The sequence below is a fragment of the Oxyura jamaicensis genome, chromosome 1 (assembly GCF_011077185.1).
Source record: "Oxyura jamaicensis isolate SHBP4307 breed ruddy duck chromosome 1, BPBGC_Ojam_1.0, whole genome shotgun sequence".
NCBI lineage: Eukaryota > Metazoa > Chordata > Aves > Anseriformes > Anatidae > Oxyura > Oxyura jamaicensis.
In genome coordinates this window covers 88,277,608-88,294,712 of record NC_048893.1, presented here as the reverse complement: position 1 = coordinate 88,294,712, position 17,105 = coordinate 88,277,608, and the positions used below count along the sequence as shown (strand labels likewise).

Sequence of the window (17,105 nt, the reverse complement as noted above, 5' to 3'; positions counted from 1 at the left end):
CCTGTGTGGATCCAGGAGTTGGACTCAATGATCCTTTTTTGTCCGATCCAACTTGGGATATTTTGTGATTCTATGAAAAATTAATATCTGAATTGAGGAAGTATTTACCAACATTTGGCAGACACTCCTACTATCACCTGTGGCTACTGAAAATTGTAACTAAGCAGAAAAACTTAATTGCAGTATTTATATTACAGAACATTATTAGTTTTCAGTCATGGTGATGTAATTTATCATATTATTAACTTGATAACTAATATTTTATTTGAAGATTAAGTATAGAAAACAAGGTGTTTGTCTTTGCTAGCTTGGTTTTAATTTAATTAAGGTTTAAAGGTTTTAACATTTAAGAAATTTAAGGTATGAGATGTGCAGGGAACAAACAAACTACTATTTAAAGTCAGTAGACCGCATTTTGACAAATCCATTTGTGATAACCTTCACTTCTAGTAAACTATATTATAAAACCTCCAATATTGGTTTTGGACTAGAAGGTTTTATTGGTTTGGTTCTCTACTACTAAAATTATGTCTTTCTGCAGGAAAACATTTTGCTTTGTTGTAAGGTTCAGTAGGGTGCAAGGTAAACATAGGAGAACATGACTGGGAAAAAAACATAAGGAAAAAGAGAAAGGTAACTTCAGTTGTCCAACTTTGTCGGTTGGCTGAGCGTAGAACTCGGACTTCTAAATTTAGATGCTCTAATGTGTCTAAAATAGCTGGTGTGATGCCAGTTTGGAGCCACTCTTTATGGTAGATTACACAATCATCTTTGTGAAAATAACTGGGGTAAACAACTGATGATTTGTTTTGTTCCATTTACTATTTGTTCTTTACCAGAGAACATCAAGTGCATGGGTGAACACACAGGGGAATACCGGATTTCAAAGGATTGTAAAACAGGAAAGAATTATTGCTTGAAAAGCAAAAATGCTTGCTTGAAAAGCAAAATAATAATAATAATAATAATTTACAGAAAGACGTATTGATCAAGCACAAATTTCCTTCACACATGCCTGAGAACAATTCCTACAGTAAAATGCAGTAAGGCTTATGTTGTGTATGAAGTTACGACTAAGTATGATTTTCTGACATACTGCAACTATTCTAATTTTATATTATTTAGAAAAGTCAAAATAACACATTTCAGAATAACATATTTTTTAGTTCTCAAAATATTTTTAATTTACTTAATCAAAAATTTACTATATTTTTTTTAAAGAATAGTAGTCCAGGACAAAAAAAAAAATTAAAGAATTTCTTCTTAACATCTAATCTAAATCTCTTCTCTTTTACTTTAATCCATTACCCCTTGTCCTTTCACTGTACTCCCTGATAAAGAATCCTGATTCAGCTTTCTTGTAGAACCCCTTTAGGTACTAGATCGAAAATCTGTATTACATCTTTGAATTTTGAAGGGGATTTTACTGTTAATGCTGAAATGCTAGACAAATGAAAAACACTGAAAACTATTTTGCGCTGTGAAAGTAATGACTCATAAAACTTTCTGTAAATGTTATTTTCAAAGCACCTTTTTTATGAATAAAACAATACCAAAAATTGCAAGCATGTTCAACATCACTAGACAGATGCTTGTACTCATTGTGTGGTGGATGTTCATTGATTCCTAAAGCTATTCAGCCATTCAACCACATTGGTTTTATTTGGCAGACTGAAGTGGGACAGAAAAAAATCTGTAGTAGAACAGAACAGATGCAGCTTTTCTATAACTCTCTACTATCTTTGTCCCTTTAGCTAAGAATGAAACCCATATATGGCCTGCTGAGTCCAAAACACCAGAAGTTCAAGAAATCTCCCCAGAGTCCCTTCCAGGTAATAAGAATTCTATTTTTAGAAACTCTGTTAAATACCTTTGCCAAAGATACTTAAAATAAATTCATCTTTGTGTGGCTTTGAAGCAGTTATTGTGTTACTAAATGCAATTGGTGGGAAGAAAGGAACATAATGAAGCTGAATTAGTGGTTCTGAGTGGTACCTAGAATTAGAACGTAGATAAAAATCAGACTGTAATTTTGGAATAAAGCTTGAATCATTATATTTGTAAAAAATAATGTTATAATGAAATTAATTAGAATAGAACAATAATTGGACTAGAACCATATTTTCATGGGCTGATGGCTGTCTTGAAATTGTGAAAAATGGCAAAACAAAACTGATCTTGTGATGCACCTTGAACTTCTGGCTTTCAAGATAGAAAGAAAATGAGGAATGCATGTGTGAGATTAAGATTGAACAGTCACAGTTCACAGGCACTATTTTAGAGGTGCAGGGAATGACAGCATGATGTGCCATTGAAGTTTAGTTTTGAAAACATTAATGTGGAGCACATTCTGTCTGTGGACTTGCTTGCTATTAAAGTAAATGGGATCTGTTCATATACATGGGAAAGGAATATAAAATCAATCCTAGATTCATATTCAATGTTGTGTCTGAAAAATGTATGTTAACTTGTTTATGTCGAAGAGTGAAGTTTTCGTCATTTATTCATGGCTGAAAAAATACTTATGTAAATGGATGTAGTCAGAGGCTAATTTGTTCAGTTCTTCAAAAATGTGAGGTGAAATTTTAAATCTCACAGGATATACTGCCTTCATTTACTTAAGAAACAAGTTAGGCAATGTAAGTAGACTACTTTATCAAGTCGTATGGCAAGCATAGCCCTACATTTTAACATTTGCAATATGAAAGCAAAAAGATGGAGAGAAATATATTGGTCAGAGTCAAATGGCGAAGTGTGACTTTCCACTTTGCTATCAACTTTGCTTCCACTTTGCTTTATCAACTCACATTTTTGATTTAAGTAGCCGTGTGCCTCTCTCCATTTTCTTTACTCTGATTTTTATCCTACAACTGAGACTAACTTGAGTCTGCTGTCGTTAAAAATGGTAGTTGGCTTTTGTCATTTTTTTTGCTGGGAGGGGAGAAAGGGGGGTTTGAATGGTGACAAGACTTGACAATGAAAAAGAATTTGAGAAACCAAGTCAGTGAAGGTTTGATTTGATTTAGTTTAGTCATATTATGTAATCTTTCTGCGATTACTGTATTCAATCTATAATGTATGTCCTGTTTGACCAAAATGATGTAGTAGATTGTTCCTTTGGCATCACCGCATTCACTCAGATACTGCCCTTAAATGTGACTGCATTTATTTTATTCCATACATGTATCAAAGATACCGCACATTCCATCACGAGACCTTCTCAGATTTTGATTAAAAAACAAAAACTCTTTCCAGTTGTACCAGAATTTTGCACTCCAAAGAAATATATAGGAAATACAAGATACAAGATGAAGTTATGCAGCAAAAACATGTAATTAACCATGTTTTAGATGAAGCAGTCCATTATTTTTAGTCTCCAGAAAATGCTGATTTTATTTCGCACCCTGTAGATAAGTCTATTTGCCAAATTCTGCTTTTAATTCTGCCTTCCTTTGGACTAAACCTTTATATGAATTGCTCTTTTCTGTTCATCCTAAATATTAAAAGTAAAACAAAAATGTTCCTTCACAGGATTTTTTGTTACCAAAGCAGGCTTTAAATTTTAGAAGCTTTGCATATGTTTTAATAAACAGTTCAACAGTAATGGGAAATGTATGGATAATTAAAAAAAAAAAAAAAAAAGTGAAGAACATTTTTGTTTGTTTTACAGTTTGAGGTCTCTTGTAGACTTAAATACACACTTATTTTACAGAATAACTTACCTTGTCTGTATAACTACAGAACAAGCAATTTACAAATATATTTTACAGAACTTCACAATTTTGTGAAAGTGAGAATTGACTGTATAAATTTATGTAATCACTTGCCCTGCAAAAAATCCTAGTCCTCAGGCTTGCATTCTAATCAAAATACACCATTTCTTGTGCTGGAATTTACTGGTTAGTCAAGTAAACAGTGAGAAATCTGACACAGGAATTAATATATCAGCCTGGGAGGAGAGAATCAGTCCATTTCTTTTCCATTTCTTTGTGTTCTGTAATTTTGTACCTGCTATACAGTAATTCTAATCATGAACTTCATCATCTCTAGACATAGCACAGAATTATATTTTTGTGAAGTTGGGTAATATGTTTCATTATATATGGTAGTAATTGGCAACTACTCTCTATTTAGTGGCAAATGATATATAACTGTTTGTTACATCTAAACACGCTCATATTGCTATCATACCATCAGTTATTAGCTGAAATACTTGAAATCCTTTTCATCTTCTACTTCATACTTCCTCTGTGGTTTTGCTTCCATATCTCTTTTCCTTTGGTGACCATTCCTTTTATTCATAATTTGCTGATCACAGTACCAATGTCTCACGTTAATGTAGATTTTTCAGGAGTGTCACTCTATTTACATTAGAGAATGTATTCGTTGTGGTTACAGTATTTCAGTTTAAGGGGGAAAATGGCAGTAGCAGGAAACAGAAATGAGAGTGAATCCCTTAAAAGAAAAAGGAAGTTATCGGAGTCTAATTTCTGTCTAGCTATTGAATAGGCAAAAATAACCTGAGTAGTTATGCATTTGAGACAGACTTGCACAAGCAACTGAAGTGAGAGATCTGAGCACTGGCCTTTTACAAGGGTTACATTTGAGAGACAGGGTAACATGTAGGCACAATTGATTGAGCTTATCAATAAGATCATTATATTTCATTTGGACTTACCAATTTGAAAATCACACTAGATTGACTTGCAGTAAGACATAGTCATTACTTGCTGGGAAAGGTTTAGGAACTGGCACCAGAAGTGGTAACAGAACACTTATTTAAAAAGAGCTGCGTGCTGGCTGTCATGCAAGAAGGAAACAAAAGAACTTAGAGCATTTCAGCAAGCAGAACTATCTGAAAAACTCCATGAGCTGTGCCGCTCTTATATTCCTCTGGGTCTTTGCCAAAGGGTGTGTTTTGTGGTGTGGTGTTGGTCAGCAACTTTTTTTCAGTGTATTTGTCAGCCAAGCATCCCACCATTTTCTTAATTTCAGGCCTCCCCTCCCTTGGCATACACTTCCATGGAAAGACTAGTTAGTAAGCTCTTTCATGCTTCATTTTTGCCAGACTTGTTACAATATTTTCCAGTTAAGAATAATATATTCTTAACAGAACAGCATGAATTCATGCTTTCTTACTTTTATTTTTTTTCAGTCATGAAAATTCAGTTGAGTCCAATGTGAGCACTTTATTAACTTCACAGGGAAATTGGAACTGACCAACAGTTACAAATAGCACATTTGTCTAGGACATGGAAGAACTAGTTTGGAATAAACATTACAAACAAAAACCAAAACAGCAGGTTATTTATTTTTGTAAGGAATTGTACCAGAAATATATCAAAGCAGGCTTATGAAATAGAGAACAGACTTGAAGTAAAAAGGTCCACTTGTGAATCCAAGGTAGGGTTAATGCATAGTAGGGATAGGTAGGGATAATGCATTGTAACTCCTTTGTTGCCATATTTTCCAAGTTCTGTTCTTCCTGTCCTCCTTCTGGATCCTGAAAGCTTTCCCTTTTTCCTTCCCACATGGGATACCTGAAGAAGTAGGATTACTGCTTCCATCAGAATATGCAAATGCTGCCTGGGGAGGAATAGAGGACCATGAATGAGAGAGCTGAGAGAACTTAGAGAAAAATAAGAAATGCTGCCTAAATGAATGCTTGCTATGTTTCATGGTGTAAGAGTAACCTAGCTTATCATGCTTGGTTATATTAATGATTTACTTTGCAGCTACCATTGAACCAGCCCAGAAGAATATTAAACCTACTTTACTTCATACCTTGTAAAAGCCAGAGGCATTTCTGGGTGAATTACTCTTTTTCTGTAATTTAACTTTTAAGGTCTTAATTTTTTGCATCATGTACCACTGTATTTAAAAAAAAAAAAAAAAAAAAAAAAAGTCTGCTGTTGCTTTATATCAACCCTACACCATTCTATGCAAAATAGAGGAGAGACTGGGTTCTTTTATCCCAATTTTAGATATGTTCTCCCTTGTTCGTCTTGCTTAGCTAACTTAGTTGCCAAGAGTCATGCTTCATATGAGTATAAACCAGCTAACCTCTTAAACAAACAAACAAACAAAAAACAATGCATAATGAGGCCTAAATGTCTGCATTTGACTTTTTTGTTTTTTCTCATGGTTACATTTCAACAGAAAAAACTGTTAGCTTTTGAAGTACTTCTAGGGAATTTGGGTTTGTTTGTTGTTTCCATTATCTTTCTAGGTCTCTCACAGGTGAATTGTCTCCCACAAGCTTCATAGAGATAAATTACTTGAACTTCTCTGTACTACTAAATCCCTCTTCCAGTGATGGCAGTAACATAACTGTTGACTTAGTAGAAACTGAATTGGGTCCTGATAAGGCAGCATGTGTGGAGAACACAGCTTTTGTTGCACTGAAACACACTATTCTACAAACCAGAAAGTAGCAGAAAGTGTGTAACTTTAGTAGCAACTACCTATGTATCTGCAAGCTGGAAAACAGCATGTTCTCTTCAGGAAATTAAATAATAAGCTTAGAGATACACCTGAGTAGTTCTTGTTTGAAGCATACTTAGTCGATCATGGAAGAAGTATGGAGAGCAAGGTGAAAAAGAAAAAAATATACTCTTCTTTTACTCCATTTCAAAATTAAAGTTTTATTAAACTAAATAAAGACTAAAACTTTATAAAGACTATAATGATGCCAGCCACCAAAATTAATGATCTTCTCTAAATACCAATTTATGCTAAATGCTGTGTAATTCACTCTCTGGAAGGAATTACTGGTCTTACCCCATTCAGGGCTGAGAATTTACCATCCTATATTCAATGTCGATAAGCTTTTTCATTTTATAATCTGAGATTTCCAGCTGTGTGTCCTTCATGATTGATTAAATGCTATGGAACCTCTGACAAGATGAAAAAAAAAAGTGATACTGGCTTATGTACCATAGGAATTAAATGTTATGTGAAACAGGAGGCATGTAATTATGCACTAGTGTATTAAAATATGCTTAGCAATTCAGCTTAGGTACAACAAATAGCTGTTTAATAAGTTGCCCGTGGTTTACTCAGAAGATCTAGAAGAAAGAACAAAAATGAAAAGCTTATTTTATTGTTATTACTGGCTAAATGGAAGAGCTAGGCTATTACAGGTGAATCCGGATTCTTTTAATGATAATTTTTGCATTAGCAGGATTAAAAAATCCAGAATAGCAGGGGAAATATTTATAAATACACTGTGTGATGAAATAACTCTATTACGCTTAAAAGGTATGAACAAAACTTGAGAGACCGTAGCAGAAGTACTGCTTGAACTTATGATCTTAGCTTTGTTCTTTTTGACTAACATTTTCCTTGTGCTTGTATAAAATGGCAACGGAATAAATCCAATACATATGGACTTCACAAGATGAAGTTGAGCTACTGCAGAAATCATTCTAATCAGTTAGCATAAAATAGTGGTAAGGAGCAGGTTCCCACTCTAAGGAACCTGCTTTGGCAGGGGGGTTGGACCCAATGATCTTTTGAGGTCCCTTCCAACCCCTTCAATTCTGTGATTCTGTGAAGACAGTGGGCTTAGAGCAGTAGATAAAGAAAAGCTCAGAGGAATTCAAAATTAAATAAAGCTTCTTCTTTTCTAGCTCAGGCTGAGAGAAAGCATGGACCTAAGGAATTTAAATCAACACCTAAACCCGAATTGCAAACTCAGAACATACTGGGTAACTAATTTTGCTGCTTTTTACCTTCTTTGTACAGTAAATTGTCCTTTTTTTCCCCTCTAGCAGAATTTTTCTACTACATACTCTTTCTATTGAGCTTCTCCAAAGGAAGTCCTAATTAAAAATGTTTGATTCCCTTTGTGTTTCTAGTAACTCAAAGATGAAATGTAAACCAAAATGCATCTGGCACTGGCTGAACTGCATATGATTATTGCTAGCAGATTTGACTGGTTGATTCAATGTAATTTTTCAAAGTAATGATTTCTGTTTATGTGATCTAAATAACCAACAAACTAAATTTCCATCAGTAAAATAACCTCAATGATACAACTGAAATAGTGACCTCAATGATTTTCCTCTGATGACAGGTTCATTTAGGTAGCATCAACAGTATTGCAAAAGGAAAATTTTACTTTGCATGTGACATGATGTATTTGTCTTTGTCCTGGAGGAAAAAAAAAAAAAAGAGCTTTACAGATTTTTTTATATTATTTCTATAATTTTCAGAGTTTTCTTGTAATGAAAGATTTCTTAACTTCTAAGAAGTATTGTAATTAATTCTGTGATTTGGAGCAGCATCTACTTTCTTCTTGCATTCATAATTCTAAGTTCTCCAATGTTGATTTTGCTGTCTTTATTTTAATCCCCAAACTATGCAAAATAATGAACACAAACTGATGCTTATTTGTATATATATATATATATTATTTATTTTGATTTTCTAAAGCACAAATGGTATAAATAAAGGATGATGATTCATAAAGAAGAAGAGTGTGAACTTTTTCCAGCACAGGAATACAAATGTTCCTAGAACATTGTTCCTAGAACAACAGAAGACGGCTAATGCTTCTTGATAAACATGTTTTTACATATTCTTACTGATTCATGCTAATGTCATACTCTCTTTTATCTCTTACAGTTGCCAACAGGTTTCCAGGATTTACTGAAGCTAAAACATCAATCTAATTTTCATGCTAACATTTAATCAGTTTTTAAGCAAAATTAATCGTACTTATTTTTTTCTGCGCTTTTCACGATGAAGATGCGCAATGTAATCCAGATGCATCACTACTTAATTTCAAATTAGGTGATAATAGTTCTTGATGGATTTTCATTTCTAACTTCCTTTAGTTGATGATTCTTTTGTGAATTTGTATTGTGATTGGAGGAAAAAGTGTGATTTCGTGCAGATTCTCCACTTTTTAAGTGACAAAGTTGCATGTGTTTGTATTTTATTTTTTTTTTCCCTAGGTTGGAACTGCTTTTTTGTTCTTTAACATCATTGGTTTCAGGAGTGCTTTATAAGACAAAATATAGTTCCATACTGTGCCTTGCAGCATTCTTTATTAAATAAAGCCTTGATTATTTCTTTTATCATAGCTTCTAATGAAATACATCCACTTCCTTCTGGATCCAGAATCTTTGATGCTCCAAAAAGTCCGTTGACACAACTTGGTAATAACTTTGTTTGTAAATTCGAGTAAACTTCCATGGAAAATTACCTGAATTACCTGGTATTTGTTGTTGTTTAGCTGATAGGTTTTAACACTTGAACTGCAATAATATCATTCAGTAAATGTAAATTATGGCAGCAATTAGATTTTTCTTGACAAAATTTGCAACTTTCTTTTTTCATTCTCAGTCTAGTTTTGTTTTATTGTAGTGACAGGCTGTAGTACTATGTAGTACTACAAGAAGATACAACAAAAATTACTTGATACAGTCACCTAGTCAATTGGATAAGTTGTTAGAGCTAAACCAAAGTAAACCAGAGCTATAGGCATGTCGAGAATTTGAGCAGGGCAGACCTACCAGGCCTCAGTCCTGAACTAGGTATAAATTTAATGGCCTGCTACCAGCAGTGGCAATACCATATTACAGGGCTACACAGTTACAACCATGCCATTACAGATTGTGGCTTTTTTTTTCACTAGATAACTAGAGTGACCTTATGTCAGTATGGATTTGTATTTCGTTAAGCCTTAGACAAGAAGTTATGATGTAGTGCTGATTTATTTAGACAACATACTTTTACTTAATGCACTCTGCCAAATTTTAAAATCATTTCCAGGACCAGCTCTTGCTTCTTGAAGTGCGTATTTGAACCAAGCAGAATATGTGAATGATCTTCACAATTTGTTACAATTTTTGACAGCTCTTTTCCAGACGTGTCTGTGGGAATGGGGATACATATTTGTTTTCACTGTAGTGAAATAATTTTGGTTAAATGCTGGTAGAGGTAGCATTAGATAGAAAGTAATTCAGTGTTTTAAGAACATATTTGATAGAAATGTAGCTTAAGATCTGAAAATTATAAGGGAAGTATTTTTGCTTTCTGCTGGCTGGTGAATAACGATCTAATTTTATGCTTGTGTCAGTGGTAAAGGTAAAGTAATAACAATTGAGGCAACATAAGTGTTTTAGGTATTTATTTTGGTCATGTTCTAAGATCTTCCATTTCTGCCAACTAGTTCCATGTAGCAAAAACTAGGATTTAATTATGTGAGGCTGGACCCTGCCACTGGGTCAGCTGGAGCATCTGTGCTTCTAGTGAAGTCAGTGCTGAACTCACATACTGCGTGAGAGTGACTGGGTGGGTGATACATGGGAGATTTCACTGCACTGTGAAATCACTCTGCATGTTGTGATCACCTCAGGTTATAAAATCAGTGAAGAAAGCAAAATTTATTTCCTGATGTTTAAGTATATGTGACCTGTATTCTGCCCTAGTTCCCAGGAAGGCTTTTTTCTTTATTTTTTATCTAGACTGTACCAGAGGGAGACATCTCCCTTATTTTATAAACTAAATATACTGACCACACAGAAAGAATTCAAAACTTTCTGAAAAGATAGCTTTGTTAACATGGCCTTACTGTTCTGATGCCTTTGGGAGAGCCTTCATTGATCCATTTACTTATGAACTAAGGAAGATTTGTTGACAAAATCTGTGAATCATATGGCTTTGGTTTGTATTATTTTAATCTCTATAGAAATCGGTATGGTAAGCTGGGATCATATTTATTAGTATGATGTGCTGCATTGAAGGCAAATGGGAAAGCAGATCCAATACTTGAAACACAAGTGTTCACTTTTTGGATTATATTCATATTGTCTGCATTAAAAATGAGCCCTGTACCTTGTTTGAATATTTTTTCTCAATCTCAAAGAAGATTAGTTTTAAAATTCTAGAGTAATTTCTTTTCAAAAACACATCACACACACACACACAGCTTGTTTTCATAAAGAACAATTAAAAATAGAGATGGAAATTTTCTCTTTCAAATATATTGTAACCCAAATAGGCATTAATGAGTGCTGATTTGTTTACTAGAAGGAATGTACTCACTGGCCTATACAAACAGTTGAATTTTAATAGGATCTGTCTCTTAGAAGCAGAACACTATTGTAAAGCCCACACATAGTGGAAACGTACTCATCTTGGTCTTTAGGTAAGAAAACCTAATTCCATCTTGATGGCTTGTGTGCTTTTATGAAAACAAGCACACTTCAGCTTATCCATCCTTCTAAGTGAGATAACTCTAAGGTCTTTGTAGTAGTATTCATTACAGCATAACAAATAAAAGATGCTGTTCACTCACTTTGATGATTATTTCACTGACTTCATCTTACCTACTCCTTTTATCTTTTTCCAATACACCTTCCTTTAAAATACACCTTCCTGTATGTAATGTAATAGTAACCAGTTGGTACACACTTGAAAGTGTTGTATCAAATGTGTTTGGGTTGTAGCTGCTGGGCAGTGAAGAAAAACCTCTTGAGTAATACAGATTCAGCCTGATTTGATGTATGCCAAAGTTTGAATAGAGTAAAAATGTATAGAAAGAAGGAAGATTCAAACCAAACAAAAACTTGATAGTTACAGTTAAGATTAAATTTCATACCACTTACAGGGAGAGTGTCTGCCTGGGTATCTCACTTTTTTTTTTCATGTTTGCTCTTAGCTACTCTGAGTCCAACCTTGAAATCTGTATCTCTACCTTCAGCAGAAACCAGAGAGATGGAGATAGGTAATCAGTGGATTATTTCCATAATTTTTCCATTATCTTAGCATCACTTAGATATGCAAATGGTAATTTTAAGATCTGCTTTAGAATCTTGGCTACCAACACTCATACAGAACTGCTTATTCAACATTTTTGTCTGTGTAATCATTTGAAAAACATATTTATTACTGGCTTAAAAAACAGACTGCTTAAAGATAATGTCATCTTACTGTGTTCTCACTTACTGTAGAGCTCTTATCCTAGAATATTGAATGAGATAAAATTTTCTTGCTGATAAACAGTCTTTTGGGCATGTGGAACTCAAATTACAAGGCCAGAGGACTGTACTGAGAGTCATCATCCCTTGTTGTTATGACACAGCTGTCTTGCACCTCACTTCCAGGCCATGTGCCATCTTGCTTAGCTTTGCATTAGCATCATCTGGAATTTCACAGCCTTCACAGAGCTATCTTATGCTAACCCATTAAGTCACAGGTCTCAGCATTTTAAGCTCAGATTCTTTTTTCAGCTTTTGATGAAACACAGCCTATTTCTTCAAGATTCAAAACATCTGGTACCACAGAAGTGCAACCAACCAAGTCTGGTAATGATTTCTTGTAAGATTAATTCTCTTGACAGTTAGGAATTTTCAGAAGAGACATAGTGCCTCTCATTAAACAGTTTGTTCAGTTTGACATCATGAAGAATAGCTGCAGATATGGAAATGCTATATGAAATTACAAGTTTCTAAGTGATGTTTTTTATGAAACACTGAACTAGTGGTTAGGTAGGTGTTTTTATTATTTATTTTTATGTTTTGCTATAACATGTAACTTTAAGTATTAAAACAATATCAGACTTATGGTAAATGCCAAATTTAAATAGCTCTGTCCACACCAGAGGTTTGTAGGTAGAGTATCCTGCCTTGCTGAAGTGCTCAGAGTCCTAAGAGATGAATGGAAACTGCAGATAATCCAACACAGTTTGAAAATATCAGACTTCTTTTAGCCTTCCTATGTGAATATAGACATGGTTACTTTTAAACAGCCAGATCTCAAAACTGGTACTATGAAGATAACGCTATTGAAGATTTAAACACAGGCTACTTGATCTTTAGAAAATGTCTCTGATGACTTTACTCTTACTTTACAGCGAAGAAAACTTGGGTGTAAGAGCTGGTTATTTATGTGGGGCCACTGACAGTTACCCAAAAGAAAATTAAAAAAAAAAAAAAGTACGCAGAGTCATTTGGATAGATTTCACTTCAGTAGCGTGCCAATAGTGAAATGCCAGATGCATATGTTTTTGGAGAAAATCCATTTTTGAAGAAAATCCATTACTAAAGGGATGATCAATTAGAAGTATCAACCATTCAAGTCTGACAAAAGACAGTTTATTTGCTTCATTTGGTACCATTCCTGCTTTGTCATCTGTTATTTCTCTAGTTTCAGCACCAGGATATCCTTCTGTTTGATCCTTGGAATCCTAGGGAAATATTCCATACTGTTCCAGTCTGCTGATCTCTATTCATAATTCGTTTCCTTTCTTCTTTGAGCTGCCTTTCTCCTTTTCAACGCAAAACTTCCTGTGTGATTCTGCTTACAGTTTGGTCATCAGTTGCATTATGCATCTGTGCATAGTATTCTAAATAAATACAGTTGTTTTGAACTCATAATTAAATGGTTATGCTACATTTTAGAGTCTTACCTTTCTGGAGGACATCATGTGTTAAATACTAGCTAGAGATTTCTTCACCTCAAAAAAAAAATGATAATGCTGTTGTAGATGGTTCTTTTAATTTTAAAACAATATGGCATGATTTTTGTTTTTGTTTTCCAGCTTCATATGGCTTTCTTCATGTTACTTCTACTCTTCAAACTTTTACAGCTTCAGAAATGCCAGACACTGGTAAATTACAGTAATATTATTTCAGAAGCTTATTTATTTATTTATTTATTTATTTATTTTGGGGGGGGGGGAGATGGCTAAAAAGTTTACTATTCCCATATTCCCATATTTATGGTTTCCGACAATTATTCCATACTGCCTGCATTGGATGTTGCCCTATGTGTTAATTTTTCAAATCCTATAACAGTGCCATAATTCCTGGGATCGGACACACCAGGTTTATCAAGAAAGGATCTAACTTTTGCAAGGCTGCAAAAGTCAAATAAGACTGATGTAGTCAAATAAGATATACTTTTTCAGTGATAAGATTTTCTTTTTCACTTTATTTCTACCTGTCTTTCAATATACATTTTTGGGTATACATTTTGCTGTGATTTTTCCTGTATATTGGCTTAGAATGAGAAAATAAACACATCTCAGTCCAGACCTTTCTAACAAAGCCTTACTGTGGGCTACAGCTGTGGGGATAGCTTGTTATTTCTCCTAGAGGTTTTGGTAATGTGAGGATGCTTAATATTTGTAGGTGTTGCTTGAACATGACTGCATGAGAGGTGAGGGCAATGAGGAAAGGGTAGGAGCAGATGGAAGGGAAAGGAAGCAGTTCATTGTTGAAAACTTAGAGCAGTAAAGCTGTAGTTTATCACGTTATCTGCTGTATAACCTACTGGCTCGTGGCATCTGAAAACAGTTTTCAGGAGTTCAGTTTAGTTGCACCATACTATAAAGCATCCTACTAAAGCATCAGATAATGTTTTTAATCAAATTAGCCCATTTTGTTATATGGGATACCTGGGCTCAATTTGGATTGAACAAAAATTGGCCAAAATTGAGAAACTTCCTTGATTAGGTCAAAGTTAAGTTACTTAATGAAGAGGTACAGACAGACTTTCATCTCCTGAAAATAAAATTTTTTTCTTAGATTTTTTTTGAAGTATTCTTACCGTAATGGAACGATGTGGAAAAGTTGATGATGGAAAGTTGTGCATCTGATTTTTTCAGATGCTCTTTAAGTCAAATCTACATGTAACTATATATATGTTGGTTTTCAGTCCCTTTTGTTAACATTTTTACAGATGGGAAAGTAAGATAATGTCTTCAGCCAAGTAGGTAGAGAGGGTATTTAAAATGCTCAGAAAAAAAACAACACTTTGTTATAAAAATAAATCCATCTTGACTTCTACAGAGCAGTGGAAGGTAAATTTTCTCTCCCTTCCCCAAATCTTCCTCCTTAATTTATTTACATGAAGCTGTTTCTCAAGTCTATTTACATTTTCTTCTGCAGCTGGATATACTGCTGATTTGGAGATAACCATGCCCGTAGTTACCACAGAACCTCATTTGTTAGAAACAGCATTGGGTAATATTGATAAGTTGCCTTTCTTTAGTTTTAATGATTTACTTTCCATTTCTATCCTTACAGCTGTTTTTGGAACTTTTCCTTGCTTTAGTTGTCACCATCCCAGTAATTCATACCATTTATTGCTGCAATTAACTCAACTCTCATTTGCACTTGTCATTCATCGTGATAGATGGGGGATTGAGGGGCCTTGGAATGGGCTGTCTTTGGTTGGTTTTGGTTTTCTCATTATTGAGGTTCCCAGCTGTGGAGCTGCCTTTCCAAGTTTTATTCCTGTGCTAAGAGCACTTAACTGTGGAAGGTAATGGGAGACCTAACATATACTTGTGTAATACTTCTGTGAAAAGGTTGTTTTGACTGGCTTTATGTTAGCTGGCCCAGTGTCTGCTTTCTAAATCAAAAGGTGTTTTCTTACTACCTCCAAATCTTAATACATGTTTTAAGATTCTTAACCAGCAATAAGAATTCTCACTAATACAAATAGGTAAGTCTCATTGCTTCCATTTTGACATGCACACCAACCAGCAGTTCATGAGACATAATCATTCCTAGCTGGCTTGCAGGCAAATTTCCCTCTACTTCCATATTAACAATGCAACTTCTGTTTGCTGAGTCATGTGCTGTCTGTAGTAGCCCTGAGGTAATTAAGTCTTTTAACAGAAGATTATGTTTCCAGATTTAGGTGAAATGAAGCCTCTTTCTTCAAAATCCATAACATCTGGCATGCCAGAAATGCCACCAGTCTCAGCTGGTAATGATATCTCTCTTCATTGTAGTTCTCCAGACATCTAGACAGCCTTTCAAAAGGCACAGTGATACTTTATTAAATGGAAAGCTTGTTCTGACTTGCACTGTTGTAACTGGGGAGTACACAATCTGCTGTGTAATTGGTGGGGAGGGAAGGGGGCAGAGGGAGAGAGAGATAAACCTGTTGTATCTACTGCAATTTTAGAGAAGTTTGGAGTGGAAGGGTAATGTGATAGAAAAGTAAATTTTCTTATGTTTGTAAACAAGTAGCAAGGTTGTCCTGTGCTGTTTTGTCCTCCATTGTACTGTAAAGGATTGTATATCCAGGCCTGTTACTTGGAATAGCTCAGTTTCTATGATTCTGTGTATGTCATAGTTACTCCTTTTACAGGTTGGATTCAAAAGCTTGTCTATAGGTGGAAAAAGCTTTAGCTGCTGTTGTTAAGAATATCCCACAAATTTTAAACCATGGGAAAAGGCCACTTAGTGACTTATTGTATGTCGCTAGAGAAAGTTCATGTGCAAAATTATAAGGAGAGAGTTGCAGGAGAAAAAAGTCAGCTAAGTGAGGTCAGTCATTCTCTAGTGTGCAGTGGGATGACAGACCATCCAAGTGTAGGTGGTAGAAAGATGTGCTATGACTTGATAGAAAAATTGTCACTGGTTGGTTGTTTGCTGGCATTTCTCTGCAGAGTCATTAAGTAATAGTAGTGCCAGGGACCTAAGGTTTCTTACCCACAGAACAAATGTTTTGGAAGATTCTAGGGAGAAGTGAGGTCTGATCTTGAATTCTGAATTGAAAAAAAAAAAATGGGTCTCTTAGATCCCATGTTATTTCGGCAGTTACTGCATCTTTCTACGAGCTGTAAGGAGCACTTGGGTGAAGTAGTCATTTAGTCAATTATCTGCTGACAGAGAGCCATTTAGTCACTTATTTCTAACAATATTGTGTTAGTTGCAACCGTGGCAAGGTGGTTGGTATCTGATTTGATCAGTCACAATATAATGCCAGAAGATATCATGTCTTGCTCAGAATTTGACTTCTTGGGTGTTGCTTGGACTGTGGTAGCAAGACTATGTAGGTATCTCAAGGTCATTTCCATGTCTGTACCAGACCATTGGTTTCTTTGTTTTTGTTTTGGCCTTTTTTCTGTTTGTGGTAATACCAATTGTCAGTGATGTGATCAGTCCCTTTTAGAAACGATAACAATGGAGATACTTCATTGTTAAGGTTCTTGATTCCTTCTATGTAAATTTTCTGCTCAAGAGGCCCTGTTCACTAAAATGTTAACTGCTTGTGTCCTACATTAATGCAGCCAGGCTGCCTTGCTTTAGAATGGAATAATACTGTAAGGAGAGCAGGTATTTATGTAAAATAGC

General features: G+C 34.7%; 1 protein-coding gene across 25 annotated transcripts in view; it reads left to right on the top strand.

Annotated features, from left to right (window-relative positions):
* ABI3BP (ABI family member 3 binding protein) overlaps nucleotides 1–17,105 on the top strand; it is a 136,504-nt gene that overhangs the window by 57,444 nt on the left and 61,955 nt on the right. For 12 of the 25 annotated variants that reach the window (XM_035314992.1, XM_035314985.1, XM_035314982.1 and 9 more), the window contains 8 exons: nucleotides 1,755–1,832; nucleotides 7,632–7,709; nucleotides 9,090–9,164; nucleotides 11,672–11,737; nucleotides 12,243–12,317; nucleotides 13,553–13,621; nucleotides 14,904–14,978; nucleotides 15,655–15,729. In XM_035314992.1, the coding sequence (XP_035170883.1) occupies nucleotides 1,755–1,832; nucleotides 7,632–7,709; nucleotides 9,090–9,164; nucleotides 11,672–11,737; nucleotides 12,243–12,317; nucleotides 13,553–13,621; nucleotides 14,904–14,978; nucleotides 15,655–15,729 (591 nt within the window). The remainder of the gene's footprint in view (nucleotides 1–1,754; nucleotides 1,833–7,631; nucleotides 7,710–9,089; nucleotides 9,165–11,671; nucleotides 11,738–12,242; nucleotides 12,318–13,552; nucleotides 13,622–14,903; nucleotides 14,979–15,654; nucleotides 15,730–17,105) is intronic. The other 13 variants (XM_035314997.1, XM_035314995.1, XM_035315000.1 and 10 more) reach the window with 8 other exon arrangements.